The sequence below is a fragment of the Aythya fuligula genome, chromosome 24 (genome assembly GCF_009819795.1).
Source record: "Aythya fuligula isolate bAytFul2 chromosome 24, bAytFul2.pri, whole genome shotgun sequence".
Lineage (NCBI taxonomy): Eukaryota > Metazoa > Chordata > Aves > Anseriformes > Anatidae > Aythya > Aythya fuligula.
The window spans coordinates 2869793-2887256 of NC_045582.1; the positions used below are offsets into that span (position 1 = coordinate 2869793).

General features: G+C 52.4%; 1 protein-coding gene across 1 annotated transcript; it reads right to left on the reverse strand.

Annotated features, from left to right (window-relative positions):
• Positions 1-575: 575 nt before the first annotated feature.
• Positions 576-16454, reverse strand: CAVIN1 (caveolae associated protein 1). The gene is made up of 2 exons (XM_032202785.1): positions 15854-16454; positions 576-1477 (listed from the first exon to the last, which is right to left on the reverse strand). Exons 1-2 carry the CDS (start codon positions 16271-16273, stop codon positions 812-814), a joined length of 1086 nt encoding a protein of 361 aa, XP_032058676.1. The 5' UTR covers positions 16274-16454; the 3' UTR covers positions 576-811.
• Between the last annotated feature and the right edge of the window lie 1010 nt (positions 16455-17464).

Genomic DNA, 17464 nt, shown 5'->3' on the forward strand with positions numbered 1-17464 from the left:
CCCCAGCTCTGCGTGCTCCCTGCCTCGGGGAGGGTTTTGGCAGGCAGCCCGTTACCCCAAGCACGGGAGCGTGCGCCCACCCTGCCTCTGCGAGGGCAGCGCTGCATGGAGCAGCAGCAGGAGGGGTCTGGGGGACGTGGTGGCAGCCGGGCTTCGTGGTGAGCCTGTCCCGGCACCGCCACGGGAGGGGAGAGCAGAGCAGACCCGCCTGCGTGCCACGGGGCTCACACAGCTTCGCCCTCGCTCTGCAAACCCCCAGGATTTGCTCGGGTCTCCCCTCCTGCAGCGCGGAGCCGTGCTGCCCCCAGAGGTGGCCGCTCAGCCTGGTGGGGGGAGCTGGGGTGCGGTGGGCTGGGCAGGGTGCTTGGCACGAAGCTTTCTTGACACCAGGGCTTTGCTCTCAGAGGCACTTGGGTTTTCCAGGTGTACAGCCGTTGTTATCTTGGTTTTAGCACTCTCTCCAGCTGGGCTGGGTCCCCGTCGCTCAGGGCTCGTCTTCAGGGCCGGTGGCTGGAAGGCTCTCACGCAGGCCTGTGGCAGGAATGGTCTCCGAGGGTGATTTGACGTGTGTAAGAAAAAAAAAAAAACAAAAAACAAAAAACAGTCCCATGTTCCTAGTGTTCCTGTGTGCTAAAACTAAAATATAAAATACACCTCGTCCTAGCAGGCAGGGGATTGGCGTCGGCTCTGCGGGGTAGTAAAGAGGCATGGTGTACGCTTTCCCCCGGGGCACCGGGGCGGAGAGATCTCAGAAGGTGACTGGTTCCGTGGTCAGCCGTCCGTCCGCAACCCTTCCGCGCTGCCGCGGGTGCTACTCACTGTCACTCTTGTCCACCAGTACCGCGTCGGACTCCTCGGTGATCTCCAGCAGCGTGTGCATCTCGGGGCTCTCCCCACGCATCAGATCCGAGTTTTCTCCCTCCTCTCCGCCGACCTCCACCAGCTCCGTGGCTTTGACTTCCACCTCGCCCTCTCGTATCTTCTTGACGTGGAAGGTGAAGGGCGGCACTTTGTAGACGGCCGTCTTGGACCTGGCGTAGATGGTGTGGTCGGGGGTGAAGGACTTCCGCAGCTTGTCCCGAGAGGTCTTCATCTTCTCTCTCCTCTCGTTAGTCACAATCTTGGTGCCCAGTTTGTTCATCCTCTTCTCCAGGTTGTGGCGGGTCTTCTCCAAGTTGTGGCGGGTCTTCTCCAGGTTTTCCTTGGTCTTTAGCTTAGTCTTCTCCATCTTCTCCTTTGAGAAGGCCTTCTTAAAGTCATCCACTCTCTTCATGCCGCTCCTTTTGATGCGCTCTGCCCTTGACTCTTCGATAATCTCCTCGATCTCCACCTCCTCATCCGAGGAGAGCTGGATGTGATCCTCCTCCGCGTGGTCCTCGCCAGCCGGCACCTCCTCACCCTCGCCTTCCTTCTCTTGCTTCTCACCCTCCTTCAGGGACTTGCTGATGCTCAGCTTCGATGGGAGCTTCACTTCATCCTGCAAGACACAGAGCGGAGCCAGTGAGACACGCACCCAGCTTCGCCAGCCCCCGCCGCACTCCGTGGTGCTGCCGAGCACAGCGACAACTCACGGCCGAGCAAACCCAGGCAGCCTCCGACCCGGGCTCATCCTCTCCATCACCTGATAAATGACTCTAAAGAGGATCAGCTCTGTCCCACTGCATCTTACGGCTCTGCTGTATTCCAGCTCCCGTACACCTCTCCGTGCACGCTGGGCTGGTTCCAAACCCATCACTCACCCCGGCTGGGCGAGCACCGGGACTGGAGACGTTTCCCTTCCTCCTCTGCCCCTGCCACAGCCCCGTCCCTGCAGCTTCATCCTCATCCCAGAGCCCCTGAGTCCAACAGGCTCCGGCTGCTGCTCGGATCCCCACACGCAGAAGCTGCTCTGCCCATGGCCCACGCCGCAGGACAGGGACATGGGGAGGACGAGGCAGCAGGACAAGCCACGGAGAATCCCTAACCCTGCAAACAGCAGGGCAAAACCAGAGCCTCCCAGTTCCTTCCCGCTGCACGCCATCCCTCTCCCTTGCAAGAAGCAAGTGGGACAGCCCAGGAATCCTGGCTGCTCGCCCCGAAAGCTGCACAAACCTGCAGGCAGGGCAGGGCAGAGCTGCCCTGCAAGGCACACGCTGCTGCTGCTGCTGCGGCTCTGGGGCTGCATCTTCCCCCCCGCCCCAAGGCTCCTGCAGCAAAAGAGGGATGGAGACGGGCAGCAGGAGCCTGGGAGGAACTGCCAGGCATTGTTTGTAGCCCTGCAGCTCACAGCTCAGCGTGCCGGAGCACAGCACACCTCTGCTGTGCACCTAAGAAGCTCCCAGCAATGACACTCGTGCGTGGGAGCAGAGACCGGGAGCTGGAGCCATCGAAGCACTGGGAAGCTGTCACGGAAAGCTCCCAAACCCAGGGCTCCTGCCTCATTCCTGCCTTTCCAGCCCTGATCTCTTGGCTGGGACCCCTCCAGGGTGAAGGATGTGAGCTGTGTCTGCCCGGTGGGCATACAGGCTGCAGCCACAGCTCTTACACAGGCTGCTGAAGCATCCTCAGCCCCTCTGCCACGTTGTGCTCCCCTGCGCCTTCCCCTCCCCATCAACCCAAACCCTTCCCGCAGCTCATCTTCTCCTCCCAGTTCTCCCAGTGCCCATCCCAGTGTGGTGCTGGGCTGCAGGTGGCAGCACAATCCAGCCCCGGGCACGTCGCCCAGCCTGGCCTCGACCCCTGGGTCTGCGCTCAGCCTTTCCCAAGGCTTGCAGGGATCCAGATGTGGGGCTGGGCCATCCCCCGGGACGGAGCCTGCAGCCCTGTTTTTCCCATTTCAGCGCTGGGGATGTCGGTCGGGGCTCTGTCTGAGCCTGGATCCAACGGAGGCAGAAGCAACGGGTCCTGAGGCTCAGCGGGGTTACGCGGTCTCTGCTGGGGACAGGAGGCAAATTCATTCAGCTTCTCCGCTCCCCTGGGTCAGCCAAGTCCGTGATCCCCGTGGCAGAGGACAAGCGTGTGCCCAGGAGAGGCACTCGGGCCAGGAGAGGGGCACAGGTCTGGGGCAGGATTGTTTTTCATCCGAGCAGCACATAGCGTGCGGCCCTGCCGCAATGAATCACCTCGGTGTTCCCAGCGCAGGCTGGAAATAGCCCCTCACTGTACAAAGCCTCGCAGCTGCGGGGCTGCAGCCCGCGGCCCAGAAATTTCTTGCCCGAGTTGTTTTAACCTACGGAGCTGGGAGGGCCAGGCGGGGAGCAGTGAGCCGAGCGCTGCCAGAAAGCCAGCAGCAAGGAGGCACGGCCTGCCCTCACCCACAGCGTGCACGGAGAGGAGTCAGCGGGGTTGAGATCGGGAGAAAACTCAGCGGGGCTGAGATCTGGAGAGGACTCCGATGGATTGAGAGCTGGAGAAGACGACGGGAAAGCAGGACACCCAGGTGCCACTCGGCTCTGGAGGGGACAGGGGGCCCAGCACAACACCGGCTGTGGCCACTGCACCGCAAGCCAACGAGCCACGCAGATGTCAAGGGCCAGGACATCACACATCAAAACAGCCCCAGGGGACAGGTCCCAGACCTGTTTCTGTGCAGGTTTCTTCAGTGCTGTCTCTGCGCCAGCCCGGCGGGCCCGCGGTGGCTGGGGACATCACGACCCCTCGTGCGGTGCCAGAAGGGACAGCGTGTTCGCACGCCACGCCGATGGAATGCGAACGTCGGATGTTTTCGGTTGTTTTCTCATTCTTCCCCCAAGAACAGCGCTGCTCCTTGGGCAAGCAGGTCTAGAAATGAGAGGGGATCTGAGGACAAGTGTGTGAACGGTGACAAGTCAGTGCCACGGAGCAGCTGGCTCAGCGAAGGCGAGCGGGGTCGCAGTGTCCGTGGTCAGAGTGCGACGCCTGGGGTCCCGTTCCTGGATTTGATTTGAACAGAAAGCTGCAGTGGACAAAGCTCTTCACCCCCCGAAACCTCGGCTCAGGTCTCAGCTGCTTTCTGGAGGTTAAGGTGACGCAGCCAACATGTGTTTTCTCCATTTGGTTCGCCGCTCCAGGAGAAAACAATGCCCATGCTCTCCAGAGAGCCGGGTCAGGCCGGAGTAAATTCCCACCGCTAGGAAGCAGGGACCACGTCCTCCACAACAACACCTGCTGGAGCAATCCCCGAGACTCGCGCAGCCCCTGGCCCCACGGAGCCAAGAACATCAGGAACTCCAGCACTTCCTTCCCTCCGTGTCCACACAATGAGCCAGAACAAAGGCATCCCCTGCTCCCCCTGGCACGACTGTCACTGGAAATGGGCCATATCCTGCGCGCTGCGATGCCTATCGGCCCCTTGTTAACTCCAGAGCATGTGCGTCCAAAAAGAAACACCAGCACAAAGCCCCCACGCCTGCCACGTAAGATAACCGCCTTCCTTGGTGTTGGGACCATCCAATTTTGTCTTCTCACTGAATTTTTCCAATGGACGGGTTGCAGAGGCAGCTGTGATGTCCCTCCCGACACCCACCTCAAGTTGCTCCCCTCACAGCCTTGGCGGTTCCCCCTGGGCAGCCTTGCTCCGGAGCTGGGGTGAAGATGCCGCTCTCGGCAGCCCATCCCATTGCACTCTGAGAAGAGCAGCTGCCTAATTCCCTAATTTGACCCTAATTCCCCCAGACCGTACCCATTTACAGCCCAGAGGCGCTGCGGACTCAGCCTCCGCACCTCTCTCGGGGCACCCTCCTGCTCAGTCTCCGCACAGCTCTCTCCATAAGGAGGATCCCACACCCCAACCCCAACCCCGGGCCGTTTCCTAGAGCTCACCTCCAGCTGTGTTTGGGGAACCCTTTGCAATTCTCCCCCGTTCCCTTTCCAGCAGGGCCTGAAAATGAAGCCAGGGTGGCCAGGGGGCACCGTACCCACTGCAGGGCCTTCAGGCCAGCTTGAGGGCTCAGGACAGCACCTCTCTTTTTTATGATTTCTGGTACAATTCCTACATTTCTTCCCCTTTCTCTTCTTCAGCCTGACCTGGTAGATAGCCAGCTGGAGGACAGCTGCTGGATTCTCAGCAGCGTTTCATTTGGGTCGCTTTCCCAACTTGACATCCCCCTGCTCCACGCCGTGACAGCAGCGAGGGACAATGGGGATCTGCAGGAACAATCAGGAACCATCCCGGGTCCATGGGTGGCTGCCGGGCAAATCCCTGCTCAGGGCAAGGCTCTGTGCTGCGTGCGCTTTGCTGCGCTCATGACCCATCCAGACGAGCCACATTTTTAACAGCAGGCATTCCAACCGCTCTATTTTTACTGGGAAAACGCTGACCCTTGAAGTGGGCGAGCCCAAAGCCCTGGCTCTTGGCATCCCTGCGTGGTGGGGTGTTCGAACGCCCCCTCCCCATCGCCAGATGCAAACCAACCCTGGTCTCTGAGGCAGCCTGAGGCCAGCTGGCACAAAGACAGCGGGTAAACAAGATTTCGCAGCAGATTTTTCACCCGAGACAACAGAAATCTTCCCGCTCTGTGCACGCAGCGCGGGTACGCCCAGCACCGTGCGCCTGTGCATGTGCTGAACCGAGCACCGAGCTCCTTCCAACCCGATGTGCTCCACGGAAAGGTTCAGCTCCAGCTTCGGTTTGCCCGTTCCAATTTGCCCATTCCACTTTACTTGCCCCCTTTACAGCCTGCCACCCCGAATCTGACGTGTGGCCACACTGTCCCTTCGGCACGGAGCTCCCTGGGGAAGCAGCTCGCTTCGGGACGCTCCCTGCCCGCTTGCACAGCTCGTGGGACCGGCAGCCTGCCCGCCTGGAGACCCGGGGGCACCCAGGAGGGGCTCGTGCACCGACCCCAGCTGGCTGCCAGCTGGCAGGGGGCTGAAGCGCTCCGTGTTGGTTCTGCTTCAAGCAGTTCAAAGCTGCTCGATCTCCGCTCTGCTCCGCTAAGTGGGCTTTTTTATCTGACTCGGTTTTGGAGCCCCGAGTTCCCTCGCAGTGAGTCAGCCGCCGGCCCGTTCGGGCCCTGCACATTCCTCCTGGTTGCCACAACACAAGTAAACACTGCCCTTGTCACCCGCGGGGCAATGAGACACAAAGCTGAGCTGTATTCCCAGCCCTGCAGAGCTCCTGAAGGGCTGCGGAATCGCCAACAGACCTGGGGAACGCTCCCGAAGCTCCTGAAGGGGCCCTGGATTGCTGTTGGATAGAGGCTCGTTTTATCAGCATGTAAAAAAATAATAAAAAAAAAAAAGAGCCCCAGCACTCCCAGCCGGTCCGATCTCCAGTTTGGAGGTTTAATGGAAGGACTGAGGCATTTTTCACACGCGCATGCTAATCACATCTGCAACTCATTTCGCTCAGCTATTTTTACACAACTGCAAGAGCACACGGGGTTGGGTTTGGTCGACATGCAGCTGGAACATGCAGAACACGACCCGCTCGCATCCCCCCCATCCTCCTGTGACCAAAAGGGGCCGATCCTGGCTGGCGGTGGCTGAGCCTGAGCTTCCTGCACCCCCTGCGCCCTTCCCCTGCCCACCCAGGGCAGGGCAGACAAGCTGTGGCCCGGGGGAGGCTGCGGGAGGAATTACAAGCATCTGGGCAGAAGGCAGCCTTCCAGGTCAGGCTGAGCCCTGCCAGAGAAGGACAAGTTGTGCGCTCCCACAGCCGCGCGACCTGCATCCTCTGAGGATGCTCCGCTGGGCTGACCTGCCACCAGCATCCAGGGAAGGGGGATTGAGGGATTTCTGCATATCAGCAATGCCTGATGGCCACCTAGGAGAGCTCGGGGACATAAAGATGCCCTGCGTGGAAGAGAGGAAGGCTGGGCTTTCTTCTTTCGGCACCTTGCTGGCAAAGGCTTTTACGTGGGAGACAATTGCGTTCAGACTCCTGTTGTATCACTAATGATAACTGCGGGGTTTTGTTTGCTTCTCAGTTTAGATATCTTGTCTTGAAAAGGAAAAGTTTTCCCTGGCAGCTTCTGCCAGATCCCCAGATTGCTGCGTTGAGTTCACCTTTGCCTGGCTCCCTTTCTGGTCCTTTCCCCTAGAACGCAGTGGCCGTACAATCCAGCCCTCCGACAGGACAGCATGTCACACAGAAGTGAGAAACACAAAATTTCACCCCTAGTGCAGGCAGCTGGACGTTGAGATGTTCTCTCCAGCAGCCACACAACAAAAAGAAGCACAGCAGGGCACTGCACCACCACCAGCCGACTCCAAACCATTTCACAAACACCCATGAAAAACCTTACGGCGAGTCTGAGGAGGTCGGTATGATCAGGTCTGGATTTCAGAGGGAGAAACCAAGGCTCAGAAAACGGGAAGGATTTGCCCAGCCCCTGCACGACTAACGGGGCCAACAGCACCTGGCTGCCAGTCCTCTGTGCAAGCCATCCGGCAGTGCCTCCCTCCCTGACGGCAGAGGTAGCATGAGAGAAGTCCTGTAATGCCTGAGAGAAAACGACAGCTCCTCAGCTCCCGTCCTAACACTGGCAGCAGCATGCAGCGAACAGCGAGCGGATTAGTCGACAAGCAGAGGCACTTCTGGCAGCTGCAAGGATCAGCCTTGCGGGTCTACGGGCTTGCAGCAGCCTCAGCTAGGTGGGGAAGGCGAAAGCGCTGGAATTAGCAGCTTGCAGAGGTTCAGGAGAGGTTCAAAACAATCTTCAGGGGTTCTCCTCCGAGGCCCTAAGACTGCTGCCTCCTCCCATGTCTTCTGCTGGGTTGGGCCACGGCACTTTGGGCAGCACGGGCGGAGGGAAGAGTTCCTGGAGAGGGCTCAGAGGGCAGTCCCTGGCGCAGGCTCGCAGGGCACGCTCTGCATCTTCGCGGGCTGAGGTGAGGAAAACGGCATTTCAATGGCCCGTGGAAAGGAACCACAGTGGAAAAACTTACTGTCTCCCCGCTGGCCGATCTGGTTAGGAATATTGCCAACAAACGTAACCCCGTTAGTGTAAGCGCAGGCAGAAAGGAAAGGCACGGCGGGATTTAGCAAAGGGAGAAGGCAGGCAGCAAAATGTGACAGAAAAGACAGTCAGCAAAGATTTATGAGAAGAGTATCTTCCTCTACCTCACAACAAGCCCTAGGAAACGCAGAATCCCTGCTGTGATTTCGCACAAATTGTGTGATTAAATGCTGCTTTCAGGTCAGATTCTGGTCTTTTTTCACACTGCTGTTTAGAGTGGTTTGAGGTAAGTTATGCTGGCGACATCCCCACTTTGTTGGGGTGTAGCCGAAACCAGAGTGTGTTTCGATGTGTGAGATTCTGAAAAGACAGAGGCTGTAAAAGCCTGTAGTTGTTAACTCAAACACACGGGCTGGAGAGATGGAAAAAGCCGTGTGCGCTTCCAGAATCATCCACCCGGCTTTGTCAGAGCACTGACAATGCCCTGAACCAACTGGACAATGCCCAGCAGCTCAGCCAGCTCCGCTCAGCGACGCAGCAAACACGCTCCCCGCAACATCGGAACCTCTCTCGTTTGCTAAGCACATCCTGGGGACAGCGGGTGGCAACTCAGCAGCCCTGGGAGCAGCTGGCATGTGAAATTAACCCCTCCAAAATGCAACGAGCTTGGCTTTGACTCTTACGTTCCAAAAGTCGGATGGATTTTATCTCCAATAGTGTCGCAAGAGGTCCAGAAAAAGAGAAGCTTTGAATCCTTTGCAAGAAGACAACTGAGCGCTGCAGTGAGAAGTTACCAGGACGATGCTGCTGAGACCAAGGAAAAGCTCTAAAATATGAGGGGAAAAAGCAAAATAGGTTGAGATTAGATAAGTGTTAAAGGGACAAACTAGTTCCTTCTCAAGCAGCATCCCCCTGACTGGCAGAAGCCGTTCTACCCTCTGTAATTCTGGGCATTGTGCAATCTTTCTGGCACCGTTTTCGAGCGAGCATCTCTAGTTACGCTGTGTCCTAGAAGTTATCTCTTAAAAGGCCGTATCTTCTTCATTAGCTGGTGAGAGCGAGCAGCTTGGTACAGGCGCTGGAGCAAGCTCAAACTTGATGGTGAAGAGCCAGGGAGGAACGGTGCAGGGAGTCCTCGCTGCGAAGGAGGCTGTGTTTGGAAAAAATGCTTTTGCCTAACAGTGAGTCAGAAGAAAGGCAGGTCTGTAGGAAACAGCCAAATAAATAGACTGCGGAGAGAAAAGGCTTTTTTTTTTTTCCTCCCTGTCAGAAGAAAAACGTTTTGATTCTATTATCAGTCTGTTTGCACAACTGGCTCCTCCCGGATAAACCTGTCCCAGCTGATTAATAACTCCAGACCTATTTCTGAACAGCAAACCAATAAAGATGGGGCTTGCCTTGCAGATGATAGGCAGATGGATCGGTGCTGATACTGACATTTGCATCCTCACGTGCCAGGTACAGACTAAACATCCTGAGACTTTTTGTTCCAAATATCTGATTTTCCCTAACTGACACGGAGCATCTTTGTCTCTGGTCTTTGTCTTATCTCGCAGCTGGACAGCGCTGGGCAGGATTCCTCAGATACTTCATAACTTGCAGAAAATCTTCCAGAACTAAGAGGACAACGTTATCCTAAACAGGAAAAAGAAGGCTGAGCGTGTTGCCTCAAAGCCTAGGAGGCAGTACCATGCTTTATGCTGGTCACAGATGCATCAGAGTGGAAACTGCATCCATCTCTACTCACTGCTTGGTTACAAACAGCATTTTGTGCTTCTGGCCAGTGCAGCAGAGCAATAAGCAGCTTCCACGAAGACGCAGGAAAAACCCCCAATGAGCTTTTTGGAAAAATGGCTCTGTTGGAGCTTAGCCTCTCGCTCCTTGCACCCGCAGAGCCCTGCAGAAAGGAGCGTGCCCTGCCTGGAGCTGGGCTGGAGCGAGCGCGCTGTGACTCAGCCACGAGCAGCTCAGAGCCTGTCTGTGAGTAATGCTGGAGGACGCAGGGGAAGCTTGCCAACTAGCACGTCGTGCTTACTCCAAAGCATGAGAGCAACTAAAATGGGAGAAACGGAGATAATATGTGGGAACACTGCTTCGTGCACGATGCTCGCATCCCTTCCAGTGTCCTGCAGGGCCCATTGCACCAAGCAGCCTCCACCACCCGCTGGTCGGACTCCCTTCCAGGGAGGTGGCGCAGGCTGAGCACAGGCCAGCTTCTTGAACCCTTTTGACTTCTAATCCCAGACCTGCAAACTGGGTTACACGTGGCCTCGATGGGTTGATTTGTGCCTGCTAAGCACTCTCATCTAGCTTACGACTGGGAAAATGAACTGCGATCTCACTGGAAATGAGCACACCGGCCACCTTGCCCAGTGAGCACTGCGGGCAAATTCTGCTCTGGGTTATTCTGCTGAGTGCAGTGGCCCTGCTGGCATCACAGACACGGTGACAAACGCTCAGATCCACTGCTGGAAGGCACAAGAGACGCCTGCGAGAGGAATATGTGATTAGAAGGAATATTACCTTTGGTTTTATTTTTATGAGCCACTGAAAATCAAATCTAACCCTATCTCAACTGGCCGAGAAACCTCTGGCCCTTTGCTCTGAGATGATTTATTGCTGCACAGCTCAGTGTGTGACTGTAGTGCTGAAAAGGTTTCAGCAAAACAAACAGCCCTGGCACTAGCTGCTTATAAATAATACCTGAGTGATGAAATATTAATGAGGTTGATTCCGAGCTGCAACAGAGGAACCCATGATCCAGAGCTGTCTTTTGGTAGAAAGAATGACAATTTGCACTGAGGAGAACCCTGGAAATGAGAGCCATTAACATCCTGAAATCCTTCAGAGGCACAGTCTCCTCTGAACTATTATCTTGGGACTCTTATAATTCAGCAACACGCAGAGAATATGCAGGCATCGTTGCCCATCAGGATGCCAACACGGTGCCCTTACCATGGAGAGAGAACACAGCTGAATTCGGGGCTGCAGCCCAAAGGAAATGACTGGAACAATATTTCCCCCCTTCCCCTCGGCTGGCATTTTTTCACATCTCATTTTGCTGCTTTCGTGGGCAAAAGCAGAACAAAAGTGAAGATACAACAGCTTTCTGGGCTGATATTCGCACAGCAAAGATGCCGGTAGTTGGGCAAACTGCACTGAATCCAAGCTCTATAAGGCACATGGGCTGTTATTTGGGATGGCAGATCGCTCTGGTTATCACAAACCGTCTGCTGTCCTTAGCCTCATCCAGTTTTCATTTCGGAACAACTAATTTGAAACAAAACCGTGGCTGGGGGCAGCCGAAATGCTGCTGAGGATGGGGAGAAAAGCAGCAGCCCCAGGGAAGTTGGGTGCAGCTGCTGCAGAGGCAGGAGCTGCCTGTGCTGCCGTGGCTCTCCTCACCAAACCCCAAGCCCCACGCTCTGCTTTGGGGATCGCAGCCCCCAAAAAGCTCAGATCTGGCTTCCGAATCCTCCACAGCAAGGCGTGGGTTTGAAATTCATCCCTCCTCCCTGGGATCCTACTGCTGCCGTCCGTATAAGGCCCACAGGAGGCACAAAAAGCCAAGCTGTGCTATTTATACCTCCCCGTGCAGCCCTACCTACCCCGCTCATTGTGCCGCCGGCGGTCACTTTCGGCCCTGCTGCAGCAACCACCCGGCCCTTCCCCGGGAAACTCTGCTCCTTGCGGGGCTCTGAGGAGCTGCTGGGTTCAAACAATGAGCAGAGAAGTCCTGCAGGAGCTTCCGACCCTGCGAAACCATCCGGAATTGCTATTTCATATAAACGAAGCTGTACATCAGGAGCCAGACTCTCCCTAGAGCTCAGCTCCCACATAGGCCTCAAAATAAAGGACCGGCACATTTCAGAAACTCAACACCTAATGCGTGTGCCGAGGGCTGCAAGCAGTCAGACGTCTGGCTGTAAGAAAAGCAGGCCCTTGACATTTACAGGAATAGGTTTAATTGTCAAAAAAAAAAAAACATTTGGAGGAAAAATCCCGTGCTTACATAACTGCTGACACGTGCTGCTCGTCAGATGAATGAGGCACAGCCTGGCCTGAGCGCACGGCTTTGTGCCTTAGGCTCCCATTATTTCACTGTGAACTGCAGTAACCAGCCCAGTTTCTTCTGTCTAAACCCAGGATATTTGGGATGAAGTCACTCCGTTTTGTTTTCATTAGCAGCCACTCTAACCGGATTTGATACCTTGGTGTCCTAATTTCTCTGCAAGGCAGGAGCCTGGGACAGGAGGCACAAAAGGAGTCCTGAGGAGCTCTGTACGTGCTGCTAACAAACACACGCAGTCATCCGACAGCAAACGTTTTAGGAAGGAAAGTCCTGATCCTGATAAGAACGCTGAACTTCTGTTCACATGAGTGTTGTCACCTTTTTTCAGTAGCCTCATTTTCAGAACCAGAAGATGTGGCAACTTGGAGGAGTTTTGTTGTTTGTTTTTTTTCCAGTTTCATTCTCAAGGATCTAATTGCCCAAGCTAAGTCCGTAGGAAAAGTCTTACCTCGGCAGAGATCAGAGCAGCCCCTGACAAAACCAGGCCAGAGTGCATTTCAGAAAACGGGCAAAGGCGAGTGTGCCTCCATCTGTCGCTGCAGGCAATGTCTGTAACCGTTCTGTTTAATGCCTTGCATTAAACATTCTGTTTAAGGCCTTAGCAGGCCCCCGCGGATGGGATTTTCAGTACTGTACTTTTTGCCCCAAAGTCTGAAACGAACGCAGACGCGCTTTACGCTCATCTCCACAGGTCAAGCCAAACACAATTTGATTTTCACTTCTTCCTAAGCTAACAGCTAGCAAAATCTAGCACTTGCATACAGTTTGACCTCTTCTCTCAAGGTGCCAAAAGGTCTTATTTGCACTCCTGAAATAGTCCCTTCCATAGCTGCTGGAGACTCAGCATTCATCGCTGAGAGAAGAACCAAAAATCTATAACCTGGAAAGAGCTGATTTGTCTGTAACACCTTTTCTTCAGACCTTAGAATTGTGCAATATTAAATCTGTTTAGAGCATGACGACTGTTCTGCTCAGCTACCTTGCTTGAAAATAGCCGTCGCTGTTTTTATGTAATATCTGGTGTCTCGAGTTTGTCTCGTTGTCCAAAAGAGAAGACTAATAAATCTTTGCATTTTTATCCACAGCAACTGACAATGCAATTACACATGGAAGTTAATCACAGCTTTCCAAAGACATTTTTTTCTAAGTTAGAAAGTAGTAATAACGTTGTTCCCCATGACAGAACTGATTAAATTACATAACTTAAACTTTGAAAGGTGGTTGGATCTTAAGAAGCGAAACGCTGAATTAGACAAAAGTTATTTTGCACTTTGGCAGTTTCTTTGTTTTTATGATAGACATGGTTAAGAAAAAAATGCATTTTCCACATTTAAAACCCCAGGGTGCAGCCCACTGCAAAGCGTTGGTTTTATAATACTGTTAATACACTGCAAATATTTAATTGTTAAGACTGAAACACAGGAGGATATTAGTAAATGGGTAATCTGGGCATAATCAGTAAGGCTTCTTGCAACAAACAGCATTGTCTGATATCAGTAAAGCAGCACAACGTCATCCTTGGTTTGATAAATGCCTCTACGATGTATACACAAAAACTACCACGTCTATCCTTGTCGAGTTTTGCTATTTAAATGCACTAGAATAATCTGTTCTGCATAATTCCAGACAAAGTACCACTCTTGTCATTGATATGCCTAGAATTACTGGCAGTAATAAAATGTACAGATGAATAAATCAATACACAAAATTGTAACCTGTTGTTTTGGCAAATCCCTGCAATTCCCAGTCAGCCTGTGTTAGAAATTTCTGAAGATTGGCATCTCCATAACCACAGTAAGATGCAAACTCTACAAACGCTGTTGTCCCAGGAAAAAACAAGGTAGGATAAATCTCCCCAAAGCCTAAAACAAAACTTCCCAAATCCCCCCAAATGTTTAACTTCCATAGAATAGAAGGTTTCCACCAGTAAGAGCGACTCTTACATCCAACAGATGATTTTTCCTTACACTGAGCCACACCGTCTGGGTTTCCGTACAATGAAAATCTCGTAGTGACCTTTTTATGGAGTTCAATCTACAGATTAATGCAGCTATGAAAAATAAATCAGTTTTCTATATGAGAAATAATCATCGTAGCTCTGAGACAGGCTGTAGACTGATGTAGTTTAGGAATATTTTCCTAAATTCTGTGTTTCTGTTGTATGCAGAGAGCAGTGGTTACACTGCAGAGGACTGCAAGAACACATCACAGTTGCTGAGGGGATTCCCTGTGGTCCTAATCCTGCAATCAAAATACTCGGTGCATGGGTCTGCCTTTGTCACAGCAACACAGCACAAGAGTACTCTAGATAACAGCATTTGTTACTCAGTCACATTAATATTCTTATTGCCTAGCTCTTTCTAGTATTCACACATCAAAAACCCATCGTGGATTTTATTATAAAATCCCTGCTGCAGTTCCCCCTCATCTGATTCCCTCAGAAGTTGTTCTGGCCTCATTGCATCAGTGTCAGTTTTGCCCCTGGTTTCCTTTAGAAGCTGTTTTTTGGTTTTTTGTTTTTTTAAATTCGAAGACAAATTTTATTCTACATTGATGAGCAACTCCAAACCAAAATGAACAGCTCACAAAATGACGATCTGCCAATATTTATGATGCTTCCAAAGGACCCAGGAGCTTGCCAACTTCCTACCTATTTCCATAACCACAAGGAATGTTTTGTTTAAACAATTCCCTTCACTCTTCTCATTTTGTAACGTTTGTGGCTTCTGCAGGACATTTAGAGTTCTATCATATTTTTTCCACGGTTAGGTCGGTCTTCCCAAGAAAGCCTTTAAAGAGCTTGCAATAAATGCAGCTATAAAGCTGGTTAGGTTGCCCGCAGGATCTGAATATGCTCGCGTGTTTCAGCCTTTCAGGCACGATGAAACTACAAATGCTTAAGCTCTGATTCAGCGAGTTACACAGGCCCCACACTTGTTAGATTCCTGAGCCTATTATGATCAGCTCTCCCTTCAAACACTGTAGTGAGAAATGTTTTCCATTTTTTTTTCTGGTTTTCTTCTCTCTCTTCCCGGGATCAGCACCAGACACTTCTCTATTTGTCCCTGTCGCTGTCTAGTACTAACCCCGAGGCTTCTAGCTGAACCATTAACTATTTCACTCACTTTTCTTTCATGACCAATATGAGAATTTGCTCTGACAAGGATGACTAACTTCAAACAGGAAAGGAGAGAAACATATTCCTCCTTCTCCTCTTGTTTAATATTAAAGGAAAAACCCAACCCTTAACACGGGGGATGAACATGAAGCAAATTAAAGCTGTTACAGTAATTAGACAATAAGGGGACTCCAGACGTGCAGGTTACAGTAACGAGAACATGGAAATAGTTCAAACACAATGGCAAAGGCAGACCCAAGAACTAATGAGCTCATGCAATTGTTCTGTATTTTCTCTAATGGCTCTGTCCTAGCCAGTGAGATTAACCCCGGTGCCGGGGTTACTCTGTCTTGTTGTTATGAAATGCATGTCCCAAATCTGAAATATTACCGCTCTCCACGTAGCACTACACATGTTGCCCCTCAGTAGAAAAGACGTTAGTGGACAGATTTACCACAGACACCCCCTGAACCCAGTGCATTCCTGCTTTTTGTTCGTTCGTTTGTTTGTTTTTTCAGTTAAGCAGCAAATCGGGTTATTTTGATACTCCTAGTCCCTTGCAAGAAGTGCTTAGGGCCGTTCTCGCTGCTTTCATTAAAATTCCTGTTAAATGCAGCAACTCTGTCTTAGGACACACAGACGGCACTGAAACATGAATGGGAGCTATTTCAGACCCACCTCCCTTTGGAACAGCAGCCAGTCAGGGGAACTGGGGCGAGTAGTGGACCGTGCAGTGTGTCAGAGCCATCGGGAATGAAAACACCCACTGCCAGAACATACAGAAGTCACGGAATAGCTCCTTACCTGGTAGATCATGACTTTGAAATTCCTGCGTTTCAAGAGCTCCGCTTCGTTGGCCTCCAGCTTCTTTATCTGCCCAGCTTGCTTCTCCAGGTTCTGCCGAACCGTCTTCACGTTGACGCTCACCTTGCGCACTTTTTCCAGCATCTTGTTCACGGTGTTACTGGTGGTGGTGTGCGCCTTCGTCAGCTTGGTTAGCTCTCCTTGGATGCTGGTCACTGCGCTATCCATCTCTTGCTGTCTCTCCTCCAACTGGGTTTGGGTCAGCTGGATCTGATCCACTGCCCCGATGATCTTGTCCAGAAGGGTCAGCACCATCACGCCGTTGATCTGGTCTGATTTGATGGGTTCTTCGGGCGTTTGCTCCTCCGAGGCCTCGGAAGCGGTTGGTGGTTCGATGATCTGCAAAGTAGTATCCTCCATGATCGCTCGGCTAGCACAGCCCGGGGACGCTGTCACTGCAGGGAGAGAGAGGAGGGAAAACTAAACCCGAGCCTCAGCTAAACTCTGTGCTGGGAGACACGCCAGAAATGGAGAGCACAGTGTGCGGAGGTCTGTGCTGAAATTCAAATGGCACAGCTCTGCAAAGCTGTCCAGTGAAACTGCCCTGCAAAATTTTCCAGGCTTGCAGGTCATTGGCTGACTCCACCTCGGCTATATAAAAGGAGCCCGCTGCCAAATGCCTGATGACCCACCCTTTCTGAAATGATTAAAATAGTTGGAGGGGAGGCGATGGCTTTGCATGCAAACACAGGCACGGCTCAGCAAGGAATGCAAAGCTCTGGAACTCAAAAACCTCTTCTTTACCCTTAGTCTAGAGGCATGATAAGCAATGGGAGGAAAAAACAAAAAGCTTGAGCAAACGGCTCGGGAAGCTGCTGAAAAGAAAGAAACACCACAGCTGTATATGTTAAAGGAAGGCTGGGTTAAACAACTGCACGCGTTCAAGTTCAGCTGGAGAATTCAGATCTTTTGCCAACAGTTAGCATTTTTTCCAGGATTTTGAGAGCCTGATTTTCAACACTCTGTAAAAAAGCTGTAATTTGGATTGAGTAGTTACGGCACATAACTCCTGGGTCATAAAAACGCACGCTCCAGTGTGTGTGAATATAACAGCAGGAGTGCCCCCGGTGCAGGCAGAGTGCACCACAACTCCGAGCAGATTTAACGCAAAAGGAGTAAGAATAATTCACTCCTGAAGTGCAGCAGCTGGCCGCTCCTGCCTCAGAGCTGCGATCTCAGCTCTGCAACCCTCAGTCATCGACAAATCTAGTCGCCAGCCCTAAATGCAGGGCACGCTCCAGCGTATGCCATACAAAAATTTACCTGTAAGTGCTCAAATACATCGTGCTACACAGGGCTTTATTGGTTGAACAAACAAACCGACAAAAACAAAACAAAACAATCTATTTATTTCATAAATTAATAGAGCATGGAACGCTTTGGAAAACAAAAGGAAGGAATAACCCTTATTTTACTGACTTTTAACCTCGGGGCTGGCACAAGGTATGTTCTAGACTCTGACACGGCAGAAATTCACAGCTGGTGGGGCCAGCATTGCCTGGGGACAACGGGGCAAGGAGACGCTCAGGAGGAGCTCCTGGTGTCCACAAC